Here is a 17,766-nt window from a genome sequence, read left to right on the forward strand (position 1 = left end):
TCTCCTCCTCCACTAAGCATGCATCCCGCCCGGGCAGATTTCATATCTCGTTGAGCTTAGTACGCGAATTGTGGATAAAGTCTGCTACATCAAGACATTGGCTTGAGCGGCCCACATGCGTCACAACTGACGCATGGTAAAAAACATGTCGGCCATTGTGGTATCGGCAGATTGGTCGAATAGTCATGTTCCAACAAGCATTCTGCAATAGTACAACACTGCCATTTCCATGACTGGCATGTATGCGCACCAGTCATGTTCTTATATACAATTCTCTCCGCTCAGTAGCTCTACTAGCACGACCACACACCAACTGTACCATCTCTGCGTCCTTCAACGAGATAGCCATCCTTTATCCTAACATGCTCAATGGTGGGATACTTGGTCTCGTCGCTTTCGTCAGCGCCGGGTCCACAGCTCCAGTGTCTTCCATCCGTCTTATCGTAAACCTTGACTACGTCCTCACCCGCTGCAGACACAATGCGGCGTGAGTCGAACATCATGCTGGTGATGGGGTGGTCGTAAGCATAGGCATCAGCAATGGCGCCGGTTCGGAGATCCCAGATCTGTTCATATCAGTAAACAAGCCTGGATGAAGACGGAAACGATGAACTTACACGTATACTCCTATCGGCACTACCGGTTACGAGGTGGACGTCGTCGAATTGCAGAGCTGTGACAGGGCCTGTGTGGCCGACGAGACTTCGGTGTACTTGTCCGCTACGCAGATCCCATAAGCGTACCATACCGTCTGCGGTACCACACGCCAGTGCGGCATCGAAGACTTGGATAGCGCCGACGAAGTCGGCAGAGGAATCAGCGGAGCGTCCAGTCTGTCGCCATGTGCTCTGAGAGGTGTTTGTCGCGGTTGCTTGAGCAGCGGCCCAAAGGACATCAAGCGTCTGTACGCATCGTCCCTTGACCAGATCCCACTGTCGTAGTGTCTTATCAGCTGAGCCAGAAACCAGAGTGTCGCCGCGGAAATGGAGTGCAGTGACTTCATCGACGTGCGATTCGAGGGAGAACAGAGGGCAATCCTGCATGCTGGTCGATGGCGGTGCAGGAGGTGCGTCTTCGGAGTTCTCAAAGGCCAGACCATCATCACTTTCTTCATCGTGCTTGTTTATCCGGTTGTCCATGGGCGCATATTCAGCCTTGCTCAAGTCCCAAAGCTTGATAGAAGCGTCCATTGAGCCAGTTGCAACGATATTTTCTTCGACCTGGAGGCAGCGCACGGAAGACAAATGACCCTCAAGCATTCCGATGCACCGGCCGGCGCTCAGATCCCATACTCGTACGGTGTCATCCAGAGATGCCGTGACCATCATACCCCATGGCGCGTCAAAGTCCATGGCGGTGATGGAGTCCATGTGCGCGGGCAGTTCCTTGATCTTGGATCCTGATTGCAGATGTTCGTGTAGTACGGGCATGGACATTCTCTTGGAAAGCCTCTTCGCCTTGTTCTTCGTCTTTGGTGATTGCGGTATCTTCTGGTATATTGACTCGGACATGAATTCGCCCTTGCCTTCTGACTGTTCTTCGCTTGTTTGCGACTCTGCCGTCTTGGGCGCCAATGCGGCTTCGTCGTCCAGCTCTTCTTGGAGGTCCTCGATGCGGTTGTCCACGGTGAGGAGATCCTGCTCAAGCTCGCCCTCTTCGAGCTCAAGGCCGGCCAGGCGGTCGAGCACCATCTTGCGCATTGTGTTGAGGTTCGCGATCTTGTTGTCGATTTCGTGTATTTCGGCGACACACATGTGTTTCCGCACGCCCATCATCTCTAACCGGTGGCCCATGGCGTTTCTCTGCTTCCTCAGCTTCTGCATGGACGGCGGGACGTTGGGGTCGTCTTCGTCCTGGCCGGCGCCGATGAGCCTCTGGCCGCGCGCGTTGTGGCGGCCATGTTTGTTCGCATGGCTGTCGGGCTTGTCGGGCAGCGAGGCTTCGAAGCCCTGGAAGAGGGAGAACTCGCTGTTGTCCTCGGGGATGTTGGACAGCAGGTCGTTGGGGATGTAGGCCAGTGCTCGCTGCTGGATCTCGGGGACGGAGATTCGCGAGCGCACGATCTCGCGGGGGGTGGTCTGGGCGAAGGAAAAGACGGATCGCTGCATCAGAGGGCGCTTCAGCTCGCGGTGGAGCTCCCCAATCGCGTTCTGGTAGTGCTGGGTGACTCCTTCGGCGCCTATCAAGCTGCCAGCGGTGGCAGTCACTTTTTTGCCAAAAGCTTGCAGATGGCGGGTCTAGCGAGCATTAGCATCACCGTCTGCGAGTTGGAAATTGCGGTGGGGCTACATCTGGGAGGGCGTCTAGATAGCTGCCCTCGTCATTGCTGTCGTCGAAGGCCTGCGAGTACCGGGGCGAGCGCGGGCTGGTGGACCTCCCGCGACCTGGTGATCCATTGCGGGCGGTTGACGAGGCCATGCGAGCAGGCGTGGCGGGTGGGACTCAACGGGCGGCGCAGTGCAAGAAACCGTCTTTATGTCATCATTTGTCTTCGCATTCCAGTCTCAGTGCTGCTCGCGTGCTCAATGGGAGGGGCCAGGAGGCGGTGAGGCGCGTGGTGGTGCTGAGAGAAGGATAGATATGTACAAGACGCTCTGGTGGTGGTGGGCGGTCTTGTTCTCGCTGCATGTGGGTGGAGCTCAGCCATCGGCAATGCGCCTGCGTCATGGGCCGAAGAGCAGCGCCGATGGTCGGGTACATGCTCGTTGTACCACCAGCGCCGACTATCATGGCTGCCAACACCATTCACGCACACGCACACGCTCCCTCTTTCTGCATCTTGTCGACGAGGAACCATGGACGCGGCCATTGACCTCTCGGATGCCTCCAAGGCCCTGGACCTGGCCAACATCCGCTTCCAGCTCATGTGCGCTCTCCCCACCATGCGCGCGTCTGAGTCAAACTGACAGCCAACAACAGTCGTCTCGAGGACACAATCACCTTCCACCTGATTGAGCGCGTCCAGTTCCCGCTGAACAAGACCATCTACCTGCCCGGCGGCGTCGACATTGGCGAGCCCGACACCAGCCTGTTCGACTGGATGCTGCGCGAGCAGGAGCGCCTACAGTCCCTCGTCCGCCGCTACCAGTCGCCCGACGAGTACCCCTTCTTCCCCGAAGTCCTCCAAGAGCCCATCCTCAAGCCCCTCAACTACCCCCAGATCCTTCACCCCAACAATGTCAACGTCAACGCCCAACTGAAAGACTGCTACATCAAGCACATCTTACCCGCAGCATGCGCCCCGACCGACCGCGAGGACAGGGGCGAGTCGCAAGAAAACTACGGATCCTCGGCCACATGCGATGTCATGACCATCCAGTCCTTGTCGCGGAGGATACACTTTGGCAAGTTCGTTGCAGAGGCCAAGTTCCAGCAGGAGACTGAGCGCTTCGTCAAGTTGATCAAGGACGAAGACAGGAAGGGCATTGATGAGGCCATCACAAATGCCGCCGTGGAGAAGAAGGTCCTGGAGAGGTTGAGACTAAAGGCGAAGACGTACGGCACAGACCCAGACCTGGGCGCTAATGGTTCGTCCAAGGTAAACGCAGACGCAGTAGTCGGAATGTACAAGGTAAGTTATTCTACTGCATTCTCACCAGGGCATTCTAACAACCTCGCAGGATTGGGTCATTCCTCTGACCAAGGAAGTTGAAGTCGAGTACCTTATGCAACGACTAAAGGGCACGCAATGGGAGTAGATCTTTAATCCAATCAAGACGACCTAACTACTACATGACGCTCTGAGAATTCAATCCTTGCAGCGTGGACGAACATGTATCGAAAACCGAAGCGTTCGTTCCTCTAGATGATAGAACACTGACACCATACTCCAGTATATTTACCATTGACTATCACAATCAATATTGCAGCTGGTCAAGGCAGCTCGCAAAATCTTATGACATGCCCATTCATGTCCATGTCCTGCGCATCATCTCCCCACTCTGCGAGTATCTTCTCCAGCCTGATCTCTCGCGTGCTGAAGAACGTCCGCCATGTCCAATGTCCATAAGCACTACATGCCATGGCCACGCTGGTTGTAGCTGCAAGGGTGTGTATCGATACCGACGATTCTGCTACGGCGAACGGAATCGACGAACTGAGTAAAAGGCCTGCTGCAAGTCCAATGATCAAACAAAGTTGCTGGAAGTAGTCCGCCCGATTGATGTGGTATTGTAGCATCGCGAATACACCGTATAGCAGTGCACATATAACGAAGACGCCTGTTGGTTTAACTCCTGGTACTCCAGTGTATGTGAAAGGATTCCTGTCGCCGTGGGGAATGCGGTCTTGGGAGATTTCGTGGTTTCGAATCAGCCAGTATCCACCCACTTGAGCGACAGTGAGTATACAACTGTGGAGGAACGTCCGGTGATGGTTCTGCAATCTAACCACACCATATGTAGACTGGAGAACCAATCTGTGTGCATCGTTCCGTCCGTCCAACTCTTGATCAACCCAGTGTAATGTCTGGACAGCTAGCCTGGCTGCAGGGCCTTCGACGAGCCATACAAGCGGCCTTCCTGATCGACCTTGGCATTCTTGCTGCACTGCCACATCATCCAGCAAATTTCGGGCGTGGTCCAAGGAGATATGGTGTTCTGTCTTTCCAGGCGCAACTGGGCCATCTTTGTCGCTCGTCATATGGCGATTAGTCTCGGATCGGTGCCAGTTCACAGTTCTGGGGTTCGACGTACAGTCTGTGAGCGGTATCACTCGATCAAAGACTTGATTATGATGTTGGAATTGGAGGATTGCGTACTTGCAGCCAGCATCTGGAGTACTGGGTCTCCCAGACATGTCGTTGACAGAGAAACAGCGCAAATGATCCGTGCAAGATAGAAGGTATCGTACCTATGTGTATGGCCGGTGAGGTGAATTCGCATATACAGTATTTTCTTTGTGCGGCTTGTGGGGGGGTCGAGTGAAATGAGGCAAACAACTGTTGCGGTCTTTCGAATGAGGCACAGGACTTGTCTGAACCTCAACACAGTACTATCCGGTGACATACTCTACATATGCAGTGGAGGCTTACAGCCTCACACGCGATCTCATATTGCTTGCCCGGCCTTCAGCTGCAATTTGGCATTCTTCCGTGGCATACTCTGTATGGCCAGCGGCGACCCATAGCCTCGCTTGGGGCTGCCTGGCGCTCGCTCAGCCTTCAGCCGTATCTCAGCCATAGCGCGTGGCACATCTTGTATGGTCGGTGGCAGCTGATAATCACAATTGGGGCTGTCTTTAATTTGCTAGCCTTTTGTTACATGTCAGTACCGTTCGTGGCATACTGTATGTGGTCGGCGGATCCAGGCTACACTGAATGTGGGATCCTCGAAGCTATCGCAACATGTGCACATCCTTCTTCTTCCCTTTTCTTCTTGTCCCATTCTTTTGAAGGAAGATTTGCTGTATATCCTCCTATACCCCTTCGAAATCTGCAAACCCGCCTTGTCGTAATCATCGATCAAGTCTCTCGTTACTTGGAGCAACATCCCAGTAAGCTCACTACCAGACCCCTCATATTCAGGAAGTACACGTTCTTAGGTAGATTTATCGGACCAGCTTCACTCAACATGAGTGCGAGTGGGCTCCGTAATCGGTATGTGCTGCTAGCTTTATGGCATGCAATGAAGAACGTTGCTGACTTTCGATAAAAGAGATACGTCACCAGTACATACGCATGGCATCGATCAACCATCTATGAAACGAAACAATTCTGCTTTGCTAAGCGTTCCATACGCAAGTGACTCGATGGGTTCAGATTCGAGATTGGGCGCGGGACCGATTATGACCGCGACTAAGTCTCTAACGATGAGGATTCTGCACGAAAAGGATATACCTAAATCCGGCACCGGCACAGAAGCGAACTCTAAGGGAGAAAACGAGAACATCGCCTCTTCCCTTGGTCAACTAGGCAAATCATACGGATCAAAGAGTCTCAGTGTTCTTGATGCGCTCAGCGGTTTTGAGGCCACCAAGGAAGGGCTACGAGCAGACAGGCAACCTAACCCAAGTACCGAAAAGGCCCAGCTCGATGACACAGTGAGCATTGAGGAGGCCATCGAAATCCCACAGCCTTTTGATAAATATGGCGAGCAAGACCTCAAAGAATCTGCACATAGCCATACAGAGACATCTCTGACGCTCTCGAATCCATCGAATGCTGTGGCTGACCACAAAAGCAGAGTATCTTGTGATACACAGCTGGAGCACATGCAAAGCGAAGTTCTCAAGATAGGGTGGATCGCATACAACGATCAAGTACTCATGCTCTTCGTTACTGCAGCACTCTTCAGTCTCGAGTTCAGTCTGTATGGGGTTCAAGGATATTCCTGGGGAAGGGTTGTTGTCGCTTTGCCATCCACTGTGATTATGGTTGCCGTGGGACTAGCGACCCTGAGAAGATACAGAACGCAACAACTATTCGCGGATAGAAAAGAAGCGGAAGAAAGCTTTCTTGCTAGTGCTCTGCGGTCAGGCAAGAGACACCCAATGTCCACCAAAGGTTCACTTGTGGGCAACGTTATCCACTTGGAGCTGGGGGATATAATTTGTGCAGGCGCGACACGCGTCCAGGGCCACGAAATCCTACACAAGGAATCCGAGGCCACTGACAAGCTTGGTCTACCTCACAGGCAATACGATTTCAGCTCTCCACAACGATACGGCATGCGCACTCTGAAATGCTTTATTGCAATCATCATATCCAGTCTGCGATGGGTCTGTAGTTGCCCTTGGCTACATCACGCTCTACAAGATTCGCTTAGGTCTTCGTCCGCGTCTGGAGGGTTCAGGTCTTTCAGGTTCGTCTTGATCGCTGCAACCCTCAGTCCCATTGTTGCCGCGCAGAGTCCAAATGCCGACCTTCACCCAACATGGAAGCAGCGAAGCCTAAGTATTCTCGAAGAGATTTTAGTGTTGTGTACCACTCTTGTCGCTCCTGTTATCATACTCGCAATATGTTTCCTCATCGCTAAATGGTTTCGACACTCCAAGAAGGAGAAATCGGCCTCCCTTGGCATGCTATGCATAGCAGCAGTACTCCAATCAATCCGCACGCGATCAGACGGTGATGGCACGAACAGCGCAGCATTTGTACATATGGCGACTGGCTTCGGATACATCATGTTTATGGTCGCTTACTGCGAGCTCGTGATGCTTCGAAACGGTGGAGGGAAGCTGTTCTGCTTCGTTGCATCAGCTATCAGCGTGCTTGCTACGCTTGTTCTTATGGCCTTCGCACCAACGCGAACTTATTGGCTGGACCGCACCAAGACGGACCCATTCTTCGCACTTTCTATAGCCATTCCAATCAGCTTCTATTTGTGTGACCTGACGATCCATATAACGAAACGACTGGACGAGTACGAGAGGCGTGGCAACGATTCAGTCGCCAATATACCACCTGGAAACAACATGCCTCAGGGATGGCGGACGGGCGGTTTGCCGTATTTCGATATGGCTGGGCTTAGATCTCGGAGTATCTTCAATGGGTCTTATGACAGCGATCCCTGCGAAGTCGAGCTCGGATATCTGGAATCGGGTCAGCCTCCACCAGCATCTATCGAACCAGCCATTATTGGCAACCTACTTGCATCAGCAAAACGTCTCTTCCGTAAGGTTGATTAGTCTCGCCGTAAGACGCCTAGGCTGAACACATGGAATGGTGGATTCGTATCGTAGGAATTTTGGCAAAGTCATACTAGCATCTGAAGGATGAGTCTCCTATGTTGGAACGGCTTGTATTTTGTTTTGAAGTAGAATGAGATGGAGAGATTTGAACATCTCTTCATCTCCTGCTTTCGGAGTTTGATGCCTGAGACCACCAGTCGGCTTCTTATGAAGCGGCTGTGGTAGGTCCGCATCTTGGCGTTTGGGTATCTTTTTCCTTACGCTCGCGTTGTGTATGATTGTTTGTAGCGTTGCTTCACTTAGCTATTAGAGAAAGAGGTGGGCACTCGGTGAAGCCGTGCTGCTAGGGAGGTACACATTCGCATCATGCATCGATATCGTTATCATACCATTAATGCCTGTGCGTGGCTTCTACTGCTGGGCTTTAAAGAAAGTAAGATATAGAATAACTCAAATGTACACGCATGATTGACTGTGCTGTTCAACAGGACGGCTGTAGTTCTTCTTGCTGATGCACTCTTAAGAAATAAACAATTGCACAATGCATCGGTATCGTAGCCACGATTTCACCAGAGTCGCTTTCTGAATTACTAATTGAAGTATTATCGGGGTTCTCGTCACTTCGTTCGTCTTTGAAGATTGCGTCTTCATATCGATATCGTTCTCGCTATAGCTGTAGTCAATGTCACTCTCATCGCTGCAGGGTAGACATGTTGCCATTGGGATGCTTGAATGAGCGTTTGAGCGTTTTGGTCCGACCGGTAAGGCATCGTACCAGGATGGGTACCGGTTGTTGTACGTTTCCTGTCTTCGTAACGTTTTCCGCATCCACTACACTGCGATCTCGTTGGTGGCTCTATTCTTGCTGTAGACGTAGGTAACTCTGCAAACCCACTTGCACCTGGCTGTAGCTTGCATGCTGGCAACTAGATCTCATGTCTCAGATTGTGATTAGTGCACATCCTTTTCACACGAACAGCGCATGAAAGTTTCTCGTCTGTCACAGAAAATCCAATCCTCTGACCCTTTCCTGTTAGCTCCTGCTCTTGCCTCTCGCTATGACCAATATGTGGACTGCCGTTATCTCATCAACACCTCCGTATGCGTCTAGCAACTTTTGCACTCCCAGCCGTCTTGGGGTAGTTCAAGTTAGGCAGAGCCGAGATATCCTACGACGAATCCCCACATCTTGTCACCCCATACTTCCGGCTGTTCCTGAAGATTCGAAGACCAATCCGCAGTGTCGAAGTCGAGACCCCCACCGCTGATAGGTCATGGACGACCATTCCGATGGCTCCACTCAAATGTTGCCAGCGTCGACAATACGATGTCACGTCCAATGTCATTGCTAATTAGATACCAGTGCAGAGACATCGATCCGTCAGGCTCCGATTAAATTAGCAAACCATTCAGTCAGGTTCCGAGGAAATGGCGGGTGCCGTCAATCCGCAAATACAATAACAAGATCTTCGTGAATGACCGAAAGTGACCGTACAATGTTTGTGCTCGGCCTCAGATCACCACTGCGTGTATCTGGAACTTCTTCGTGCACGGTAGGCACAACCATGGAGCGTCTGTTGCCACTCATGTATTTCCCCAGGCTAGATGGGCCTCTTCGTAGCGTAGGACGCATGGTATTCGTTCTCGTTCAAGGCTAAGCCTTCGATCGCGGGTCCAGAAATAGCAAAAATAGCGTACCGCCGGAACAACTCCGATCGGGCATTAGTGGTGATGGTGTCGATGGCAGTCTCCGCTCTCTGAGCGTGGACCCTTGAACACGAGCCTTCAGGTGATCGGCAGCCACACCCGTCACAACCGTCTATGATGCAATGCACTCACGGCTCAAAGTTCCATCATCTCGGTTCATTTCCAAGCGAAGTCGTATTTTGATCCTTCGTCCAAGAAAGATCTTCATGCTAATTATTCAGGCTCCATGAAAAGAACCAGATTACTGATCGCACTCGGGCCACCCAGACGGCGGGCGATGAGGCCGCTCGAAGTTCATGAACGGACCGACAGGAACTCTAGGAAATTGAAGTCATGATTGACATTGCCATATTTCCTAGAATCCACAGCACTCAGACTCTACATCTCAGCACGGATAACCTCTTTGCCGCGTTCCGAGTGTGCCGATAAGCTACAGTTGTTCTTATCCCAGCATCGGAGTCTGTACCGCAACAATACGAATCTAAAAAATGCAGTCGCCTCTCACCATCGTATCCATCGTAACAGCAACTAGGATACCTGTAGCCCAGGACATCATGTCGCTAGCGTCCTGAAGCGAGTTCTTGTGCGGCCGATCGGCCAGCGCACGATGCTACTGCGCAGACCCTATTCATCCTACTAAACGTCACATCTCGTATATTTGGCACTGTTCTAGCGCCGTTAGGTTTACCAGCTGTCTGGATAGGACGTGTTATCGCCTCATCCGGTCACCCCGGATGCCGCTAATGGCTCATGACACCGTTAACAAGGGTTCTGAGGCTCCAAAAATGGGGCAGTAGTGTCTTTCCGGCGCTGTCGGCATGGGCCGATGCTCGTGTTTCCAGAAAGGTTTTCATGGTGTACCCCTCTGGTGTGTTCTTGTGGGCATGGCCAAGGGGGACGCTTGATGTCAATCGCCTCGTATTGAACCTTGGAAGAGGACGGGCATGATGATCGTGGTAGCAGTAGCATACCCCAGATACGAGATGCGATGATATATAATGCCAGGCAAGTGTCCTGTCTTAAACTCATCATCCAACAACAGCTTTCACATCCAACAACAACTACTCAACTACCAAAACTCTATTCTTCAACCTCAAACCTCAAATCAACTTCATCAAAATGCAGTTCACCACCATCGCCTCTCTCTTCGCCGCCGCTGGCCTTGCCGCTGCTGCTCCTCTCGAGTCTCGCCAGGACACCGCATCCTGCCCTGTCACCACTGAGGGTGACTACGTCTGGAAGATCTCCGAATTCTACGGACGCAAGCCGGAAGGAACCTACTACAACAGCCTCGGCTTCAACATCAAGGCCACCAACGGAGGAACCCTCGACTTCACCTGCTCTGCTCAGGCCGATAAGCTTGAGGACCACAAGTGGTACTCCTGTGGCGAGAACAGCTTCATGGACTTCTCTTTCGACAGCGACCGCAGCGGTCTGCTCCTGAAGCAGAAGGTTAGCGACGAGTAAGTTACCCTTGTACCTTCGATTACTTCGCAGATTCAGATATACTAACATATTCCCAGCATCACCTATGTCGCTACCGCCACTCTTCCCAACTACTGCCGCGCTGGCGGTAACGGCCCTAAGGACTTTGTCTGCCAGGGTGTTGCCGACGCCTACATCACCCTCGTCACTCTCCCCAAGAGCTCTTAAGCGATAGTTGGTCGAGCATATAAGAAGCATCAACTTCTCTTACTGTAAATTTTTTATTAGCGCATTCAAGATAGACATTCCTTATTCTAGACTTAATTTAACCATTTATCTGATCATTCAAAGTGTTCGGTCAGTGTTGAAGGTACTAAAGCGGTGATGTGCGGCTTATCGACCACGAGTAGAATGAATGAACCACACACAACAATCACATCATTACATGCTAAAGTAAGCAAACAGATTTTGAGTTGGACTTTAAACATAAAAAGATCATCGTAACAAGAACGGAGAAATCCTTGACAGCCAAAATCTCGCGCTTACCCTTATAAGCATAAAACAGATGCATGCGCATCGCCGTCTGACCCCAAAATAACACATCCACCTCATATCAAACCACTATTTACATACGCCTCGCAAGAGGAAATCGATGCCTGAAACACACGTCGCGCGAAACCATCATCCTTGAAACTTCAAACCTCCTTCCCACGTGACACGCGACGCGAACTATAACACCATCGTCAACCCGCGAACTTGCCATCCTCAAAACCGCGTACAACAACAGCCCGCCATGTCACTACTCGCCCGCGCGAAAGACCTAACCTACAATCCGGATCACACAAGATGGATGACACCTCTCTTGCTCATTGCAGACGCGGCGCTTTCAGGCGTGATAATCGAGAAGATACCATGTTCGTGCTCTCCTGTCTTACTTATAAACCACCACGTGTCCTAACGAGGATATTTTTCCAGATACAGAGATAGACTGGACGACGTATATGCAGCAGATATCTATCTATTTGAAAGGCGAGCGCGATTACAAGAACATTTCGGGCTCAACAGGTCCGCTTGTGTACCCTGGTGCGCACGTATGGATCTACAAGCATCTGTACAAGTGGACGGATGAAGGGCGGGATATAGGCCTTGCGCAGTACATTTTCGCAGGAGTGTATCTGCTTACGCTTGGTGTGGTTTTCCAATGTTACAGGAAGGCTAGGGTGAGTACTTTTCTGTTCTAACTATTGCTTGCCAAGGCTGGGTGGGAGCTGTAGGTGTTGTGGTTGATGCTAATGTCTTGATAGGTCCCACCTTACGTCTTCCCGCTGCTGATTCTATCAAAGCGTATGCATAGCATTTTCATGCTGCGATGCTTCAACGATTGTTTCGCTGTACTATTCTTTTGGTTGGCTGTCTACTGTTACCAACGCAACCAATGGCATCTGGGAAGCGCGCTGTATAGCACGGGCCTGAATGTCAAGATGAGCTTGTTGTTGCCATTGCCGGCGATGGGCATCTTGATGGTGATGAAATTGGGCGGAAGAGAAGCATTAACGCAGGCTATGATCATTGGGCAAATTTCGGTACGTATATCTTCACATTTCCATATCTATCACTTCTCAATTGGTATTGATCAGTTTGTAGGTCCTGTTTGGGTATCCCTTCAGAAAGCGCGCACCCAGTTACTTTGCTCGCGCTTTCGAACTCAGCCGTGCCTTCCTCTACAAGTGGACCGTGAACTGGCGCTTCGTCCCAGAATCAACGTTCCTCTCCCGGCCTTTCGCCATCGGCCTACTCGCTCTCCATGTTGGCCTCCTTGTCTGGTATGCGCGAACCCGCTGGATCAAGCCTTCGAAGCGCAATGTCCGCGAGTTCCTCAAACTTTGTATTCCAGCCATTGAGCCACGCGACCAAGATACCATGTCTAGCAAGATTACGCCCGACTTCATCATGACGACAATGCTGACCGCGATGACGATTGGATTGCTCTGCGCGAGGAGTCTGCACTACCAGTTCTACTCTTACATTGCATGGAGCACGCCCTTCCTGCTGTGGAAAGCAGGTTTCAATCCGGCCGTGGTATATGCATTATGGGGCGCGCAAGAGTGGGCGTGGAATGTGTACCCAAGTACACCGGCTAGTTCGGCGACGGTTGTGGGCGTTCTGGCGATTACGGTCGCAGGCGTATGGTGGGGAACGAGGAAAGAGTACGAAGGCGTGACGAAGGGTATAATCGAGGAGGATCATGAGCACGCTGAGTGAGTGCAATCGCAGGCTCAGTCTTCGTCTGAGTCGGTGGGCGGCATCTTTCCGACGGTTGATTCTTCTTCATCGCTATCCTCGACATAGGTGGACTTCTTTACGAACTCCTTGGGCCTGTATATTATGTTATTAGCGCTCTGTACACATATCACATGATACCCGGTTGCAACATACCAGTACGCCATCTTCCTCCAGGCCTTCTCGTCGCGAACCACATTGACAATTTCTCCATCCAGTTTGTTCTCCCGATCTGCCAGCGCAGAAGTGTCTACAACCACATAGCTACCCCTCTTGATCCATACTGTCGATCTGAACCTCGCTTCCAGCTCTGCAAGTACGGGCTTGCCATCTGGTAGCTCGGCGGCATAAATGTTCTTCCCCTCAGCTTTGGTAATGCGCGCGATGACGTGGTTTGGCGACAGCGCGTCAGGCGGTGTGATGGTGCTGTCTATGGTGGCGAGCACATTGCGCTTTGGACGGGCCATGTTGGAGTAGAGCTTGGATAAGCAGGGTGAGGGGTGGTTGCTGATTGCGATGGTGGTGGTGCAGCAGTGGAGGGGTGCTTGGGAAATTTCCAAGTAGGAAAGGTTCGCCGCGCTCGCGGGGAAGTTTTCACCGCTCCGACCTCCAAAAGTTCGCACTTTGGCGACCGACTAGGCAAAGCGGCTTTCCATCCTCAATTCTAGACTCAGTCCTTCTCCAACTGTCGGATCCGTTACCATCTTGGAACAGCTGGTTGCAGTCGTAGACGCGTCTGTTTCGCTGCACAACGTTTCACGAGCTTCGTGATCGACTCGGTGACCGTTCACGATCTCCACACTGCTGCAGCGCGACCACACGATAAGTACTCCGTCGCCTGTGATAGGCTCCAAGTCGGAGCCGGTGGTTCTTTATCAGGTGTGATATGGTAATTATGCGCTTTACAATTTATCAGCGATTGCGCCCTCAGCCCTTTGATTTGGCTAGTCGCTTTCGTTGAGCACTTCGTGGACTACCGCTTAAGGGCACAAAGTTTTCATACAATCAGTGCTCGGTAGACCTTCTCATTTATGACTCTACCTTTTTGAAAATCTTCAACACTCTTTACAGCCTGAACTCTACAATTGAAAAGCAATTGTTTTCAAGTCGCACAGCCCGATATCCTCTCCCCGCAGATTGAGGGTATCGACAACATGTCTGCATTCCATAAGTTCTTCGATATACAACCCGTGTCGAACATTACCAACCCGGAACCAACATATCAAAAGAGCAAAAGCAAAGCACCTCAAACACTTGGTGATGTAGGTGTATTGCCGGAAGTTGAACTCACGGACTTTGCTTCTCGCAATACAGACAATGGTCGCCAGGCTTCAGTCTCGGAATTTGATATGCCAAAGGGTGCGCAAACCCCCAAGACTCCCAATGAGCTTGAGATGAGTCGCCCGGCTACACCGACTCGAGAAGATGCGGTTGGCAGGGAGAGGATGTGGAACGCTGAGCCCATGACCAAATGGAGGATCTTGTGCTGCTGCATGATCTATTTCTCAAACGGAATAAACGATTCAGGTATGGAGGATTGCGAATCTGAACTTACACACCATTTTCATGGTACCAAATGCGGACAAACACTGACTGTTGACCAGTTGTTGGCGCTTTGATCCCATACATGGAGTCGTACTACCACATCTCATACTCGATCATGTCTCTGGTCTTTGTCGGCAATGCCATCGGTTTTATCTCTGCTGCCTTTTTCACCAATTCAATTTTGGGAAAGTTCGGAAGAGCAAAGACGTTGATATTCGCAGAGTTGATACAACTATCTGCATATATTATCCTTGTGTGCACGCCTCCTTATCCTCTCGTCATCGTATCGTAAGTCTGCGGTCCAAGATGTCAACAACGCACTGCTAACATCACTAGCTTTTTCTTATTAGGATTTGGTGCCGCTATCAACCTAGCACTCAACAACGTGTACTGCGCGAATACGCATCCACCCAGTGTCATTCTTGGCCTGGCGCATGGTAGTTATGGCGTCGGAGGAATAATAGCACCTATCATCGGGACAGCGATTGTTTCGCAAGGAATCCTGTGGTCACGCTTCTACTTCATATGCGTCGGGCTGCGACTTTGCTGCATCGCCTTCGCCGCATGGTCCTTCTGGTCATACAGGGAAGACTCTGAGGAGACCCTCTTGGAAGCCACGACCAGCAGGCAAACTTCCGCAGAGAATGCCGCGTCAAAGCTGAAGAACTTAAAGCTCGCCTTGAAGAACAAGGTGACCATATTCGGGGCACTGTTCATTTTCGCATACCAAGGAGCCGAAGTGAGCATCTCAGGCTGGTTCATCTCGTACCTCATCAACTACCGTAATGGGGACCCTGCGAAGGTTGGATACGTCACAGCAGGCTTCTGGGTATGTAGAACGTCTTTATGCTGCAATAGACATGCTAATTCTTCAATAGGCTGGAATCACTCTTGGCCGTTTTGTACTCACTCATGCTGCACCCAAAATAGGAGAGAAGAAATTCGTCGTCATTCTCACAATTGGAACAGTAGGCCTTCAGCTTCTGGCATGGTTGACGCCGAACTTGATTGGAAATGCGGTCGCTGTATGCTTGCTGGGTTTGTTGTTGGGCCCTGTCTACCCTTGTGCGCAGACCATCTTTTCTCGTCTCATGCCTCGTCATGTTCAAACAACTGCAATCGGCTTCATAGGCGGTGCAGGAAGTTCAGGCGGTGCAGTCGCTCCATTCACAACTGGTGTCCTCGCACAAGCCTCTGGTAAGTTGCCACTATCCGAGACGCAAATATCGACTAACTAATCCCGTAGGTACTTGGGTGCTTCACCCTGTTGCAATTGGTATGTATGCCGTCATGATGGTTTGCTGGTTCGCATTGCCCAAGGTGCGCAAGCGAACTGAGTAGAGTTACCGATCTTGCGACAATGTCGGGGTCAGTGGACGCCGCAACCGAAATGTTCGTCTGATACGAGAAACGCCATGACATCATCTCGATAACCGCGTTCCTTACGGGGTCCACGGAACGCGTTGCTTGTGCACCAACAAAACGACCACATCAGCGCTTCTAGTATATATGAAGACAGTTTTACTTTTCTTGAATTCTTCTTATCTCTTTTGGTGTTTGTTGCCATATCCCCAAAACAATTTCCCAATTTCACACTAGCCCAACAACATGTCAGCAACACAAACCGTACAAATCATAAGCATATCCACAGCGCTGCTGGCGTCGGGTGGCATCGCAGCATTGTCCCTTTTCGACATACCCATGATACAATCACAACCGGCATCTCGCTCTCTTCCCATGGTACGCTGGCTTTTCTCACGGGGCTCTCACACCTTCCCAACCGCGGCAATTACTTCAGCCTCCGGCTTCGTCTATCTCGCTTACAGCGCCCTCCCCACCTCATCCCTCAACTCCACATCGTCATTGCTCCAGCATGCTGTGAAGGGAAAGACAGGACTCTACCTTGTAGCCGCAGTACTTTCCTTCAGCATCGCACCAATCACCAGTTTTATGATACCAACCAACTTTGCCCTTATCAGGAAGAATGAGGAACTGGGCGGGAGCCGAAGTGCAGCATCTGCTGAGTATCGAGAGAAAGCTGGATTGAAGGGGCGAAGCGCTGATGAATCTGTCGATAGCAAGGATGACGTGAGTCAATGGAAAGACTTGAGCGTACCACAAGAGAAGACCGAGAAGAACAGTAGCGAAGCGGAAGATAAAGAAGTGAGCGAGCTGTTGGACAAGTTTGGTAAGCTAAACATGCTCCGGGCGCTGGCTATTGGGTTGGGTGGTATTGCGGGGTTGATGGCTGCGTTGGCGTAGGACTACTACAAAAGCTTGGTCGTCTGTTCTTAAATTGGGAGTAATCAGTAATCACGCCAAGCACTTCGACATGCCGAAAGTGTCCGCCCTGCGCCTTATCCCACGAATCACGTTACATGTCTCTTCTAATCACGACATCAATTGTACAGCTGACGTGAGATAGCCTACTGCCACTTCTGTAGGGAAGTCGAAGCAGCCAGGGTGATTGTGTAGCGGAGTAGGAGTTTCAGCTTGCTTCCGGCCCATCTTCTAATCCAGTAGTCATATATAACCTCACTCCGTGCCCAAGTCATACCCTGATCAAGTCCATTGATACCACTGGTACCACAATATGCATCGCATCTTTCTACTCCCAGAATTGCTCATGGAAATCATCTCCTTCCTGCCACCCACAGACCTTCGTACCTGCGCCTCAGTCTCGAGACACTGGAAAGAAACACTCCGGCTCAACCTCCATCCTCGCAACTTTCCTCTACCAGACACTGTGTGTAATGATCCCAGTACTCCAAGACCACACATACTCAAGAAGTTACCTCAATCCATCTCATCTCTCGCCCAAGATATCGTCCATCGAACAACGCTGTGGCAGAATGCAGGGGTCGTTTTAGATATCTCAGACGACTACTACTTCTGGCACGAAGGTGCTTACAGTAACCTTCTCTCTGCACTGAGCCAATACTTGCATCCTTGGCTGGGAAAGCATGTGTGCGAGTTTGTTGGTGGTTTGGAAGAGATAGCGAGGGGAGACATGGGAATTTGTGTCAGGACGAAGTTAGGTGCGGAAGAGTTGGATGAGTGGTTTAGGGAGGGTGAAAGGGAAGTGAGCAGGGAGAGAAGTGTGATAGATGCGTACCTGTCAAAGCCTGTAACGCGGAGTGTAGAGGTTTATTGTGTGAAAGGGGCGGCGTGGGATCAAGA

At 51.1% G+C, this 17,766-nt stretch overlaps 9 protein-coding genes across 9 annotated transcripts; 6 read left to right on the forward strand and 3 right to left on the reverse strand.

The window, feature by feature from the left end:
• Positions 1-293: 293 nt before the first annotated feature.
• MDV1 (Mitochondrial fission protein) lies at positions 294-2,418 on the reverse strand (the record flags this gene model as incomplete). The annotated part of the gene is made up of 3 exons (XM_051730274.1): positions 294-566; positions 618-2,237; positions 2,290-2,418. 3 exons carry the CDS (start codon positions 2,416-2,418, stop codon positions 294-296), a joined length of 2,022 nt encoding a protein of 673 aa, XP_051589902.1.
• A 377-nt stretch (positions 2,419-2,795) lies between these two features.
• J4E82_003992 (uncharacterized protein) lies at positions 2,796-3,698 on the forward strand (the record flags this gene model as incomplete). The annotated part of the gene is made up of 3 exons (XM_051730275.1): positions 2,796-2,866; positions 2,920-3,571; positions 3,621-3,698. The coding sequence occupies 3 exons, from the start codon at positions 2,796-2,798 to the stop codon at positions 3,696-3,698; spliced, it is 801 nt and encodes a 266-aa protein (XP_051589903.1).
• A 175-nt stretch (positions 3,699-3,873) lies between these two features.
• Positions 3,874-4,641, reverse strand: J4E82_003993 (uncharacterized protein; the record flags this gene model as incomplete). Its single annotated transcript, XM_051730276.1, has 1 exon — positions 3,874-4,641. One exon carries the CDS (start codon positions 4,639-4,641, stop codon positions 3,874-3,876), a length of 768 nt encoding a protein of 255 aa, XP_051589904.1.
• Positions 4,642-5,570: 929 nt separating this feature from the next.
• Positions 5,571-7,626, forward strand: J4E82_003994 (uncharacterized protein; the record flags this gene model as incomplete). The annotated part of the gene is made up of 2 exons (XM_051730277.1): positions 5,571-5,596; positions 5,655-7,626. The coding sequence occupies 2 exons, from the start codon at positions 5,571-5,573 to the stop codon at positions 7,624-7,626; spliced, it is 1,998 nt and encodes a 665-aa protein (XP_051589905.1).
• Positions 7,627-10,455: 2,829 nt separating this feature from the next.
• On the forward strand, positions 10,456-10,989 carry ALTA1 (Major allergen Alt a 1; the record flags this gene model as incomplete). Its single annotated transcript, XM_051730278.1, has 2 exons — positions 10,456-10,799; positions 10,860-10,989. 2 exons carry the CDS (start codon positions 10,456-10,458, stop codon positions 10,987-10,989), a joined length of 474 nt encoding a protein of 157 aa, XP_051589906.1.
• Positions 10,990-11,554: 565 nt separating this feature from the next.
• Positions 11,555-13,023, forward strand: ALG3_2 (dolichyl-P-Man:Man(5)GlcNAc(2)-PP-dolichol alpha-1,3-mannosyltransferase; the record flags this gene model as incomplete). The annotated part of the gene is made up of 4 exons (XM_051730279.1): positions 11,555-11,675; positions 11,737-11,981; positions 12,066-12,344; positions 12,406-13,023. The coding sequence occupies 4 exons, from the start codon at positions 11,555-11,557 to the stop codon at positions 13,021-13,023; spliced, it is 1,263 nt and encodes a 420-aa protein (XP_051589907.1).
• Positions 13,024-13,037: 14 nt separating this feature from the next.
• J4E82_003997 (uncharacterized protein) lies at positions 13,038-13,508 on the reverse strand (the record flags this gene model as incomplete). Its single annotated transcript, XM_051730280.1, has 2 exons — positions 13,038-13,137; positions 13,198-13,508. 2 exons carry the CDS (start codon positions 13,506-13,508, stop codon positions 13,038-13,040), a joined length of 411 nt encoding a protein of 136 aa, XP_051589908.1.
• Positions 13,509-14,195: 687 nt separating this feature from the next.
• On the forward strand, positions 14,196-15,927 carry J4E82_003998 (uncharacterized protein; the record flags this gene model as incomplete). Its single annotated transcript, XM_051730281.1, has 5 exons — positions 14,196-14,568; positions 14,646-14,874; positions 14,923-15,415; positions 15,465-15,783; positions 15,833-15,927. 5 exons carry the CDS (start codon positions 14,196-14,198, stop codon positions 15,925-15,927), a joined length of 1,509 nt encoding a protein of 502 aa, XP_051589909.1.
• A 267-nt stretch (positions 15,928-16,194) lies between these two features.
• J4E82_003999 (uncharacterized protein) lies at positions 16,195-16,848 on the forward strand (the record flags this gene model as incomplete). Its single annotated transcript, XM_051730282.1, has 1 exon — positions 16,195-16,848. One exon carries the CDS (start codon positions 16,195-16,197, stop codon positions 16,846-16,848), a length of 654 nt encoding a protein of 217 aa, XP_051589910.1.
• Between the last annotated feature and the right edge of the window lie 918 nt (positions 16,849-17,766).

This window comes from Alternaria postmessia (genome assembly GCF_024291825.1).
Source record: "Alternaria postmessia strain BMP 2775 chromosome Unknown scaffold_18, whole genome shotgun sequence".
NCBI classification, from domain to species: domain Eukaryota; kingdom Fungi; phylum Ascomycota; class Dothideomycetes; order Pleosporales; family Pleosporaceae; genus Alternaria; species Alternaria postmessia.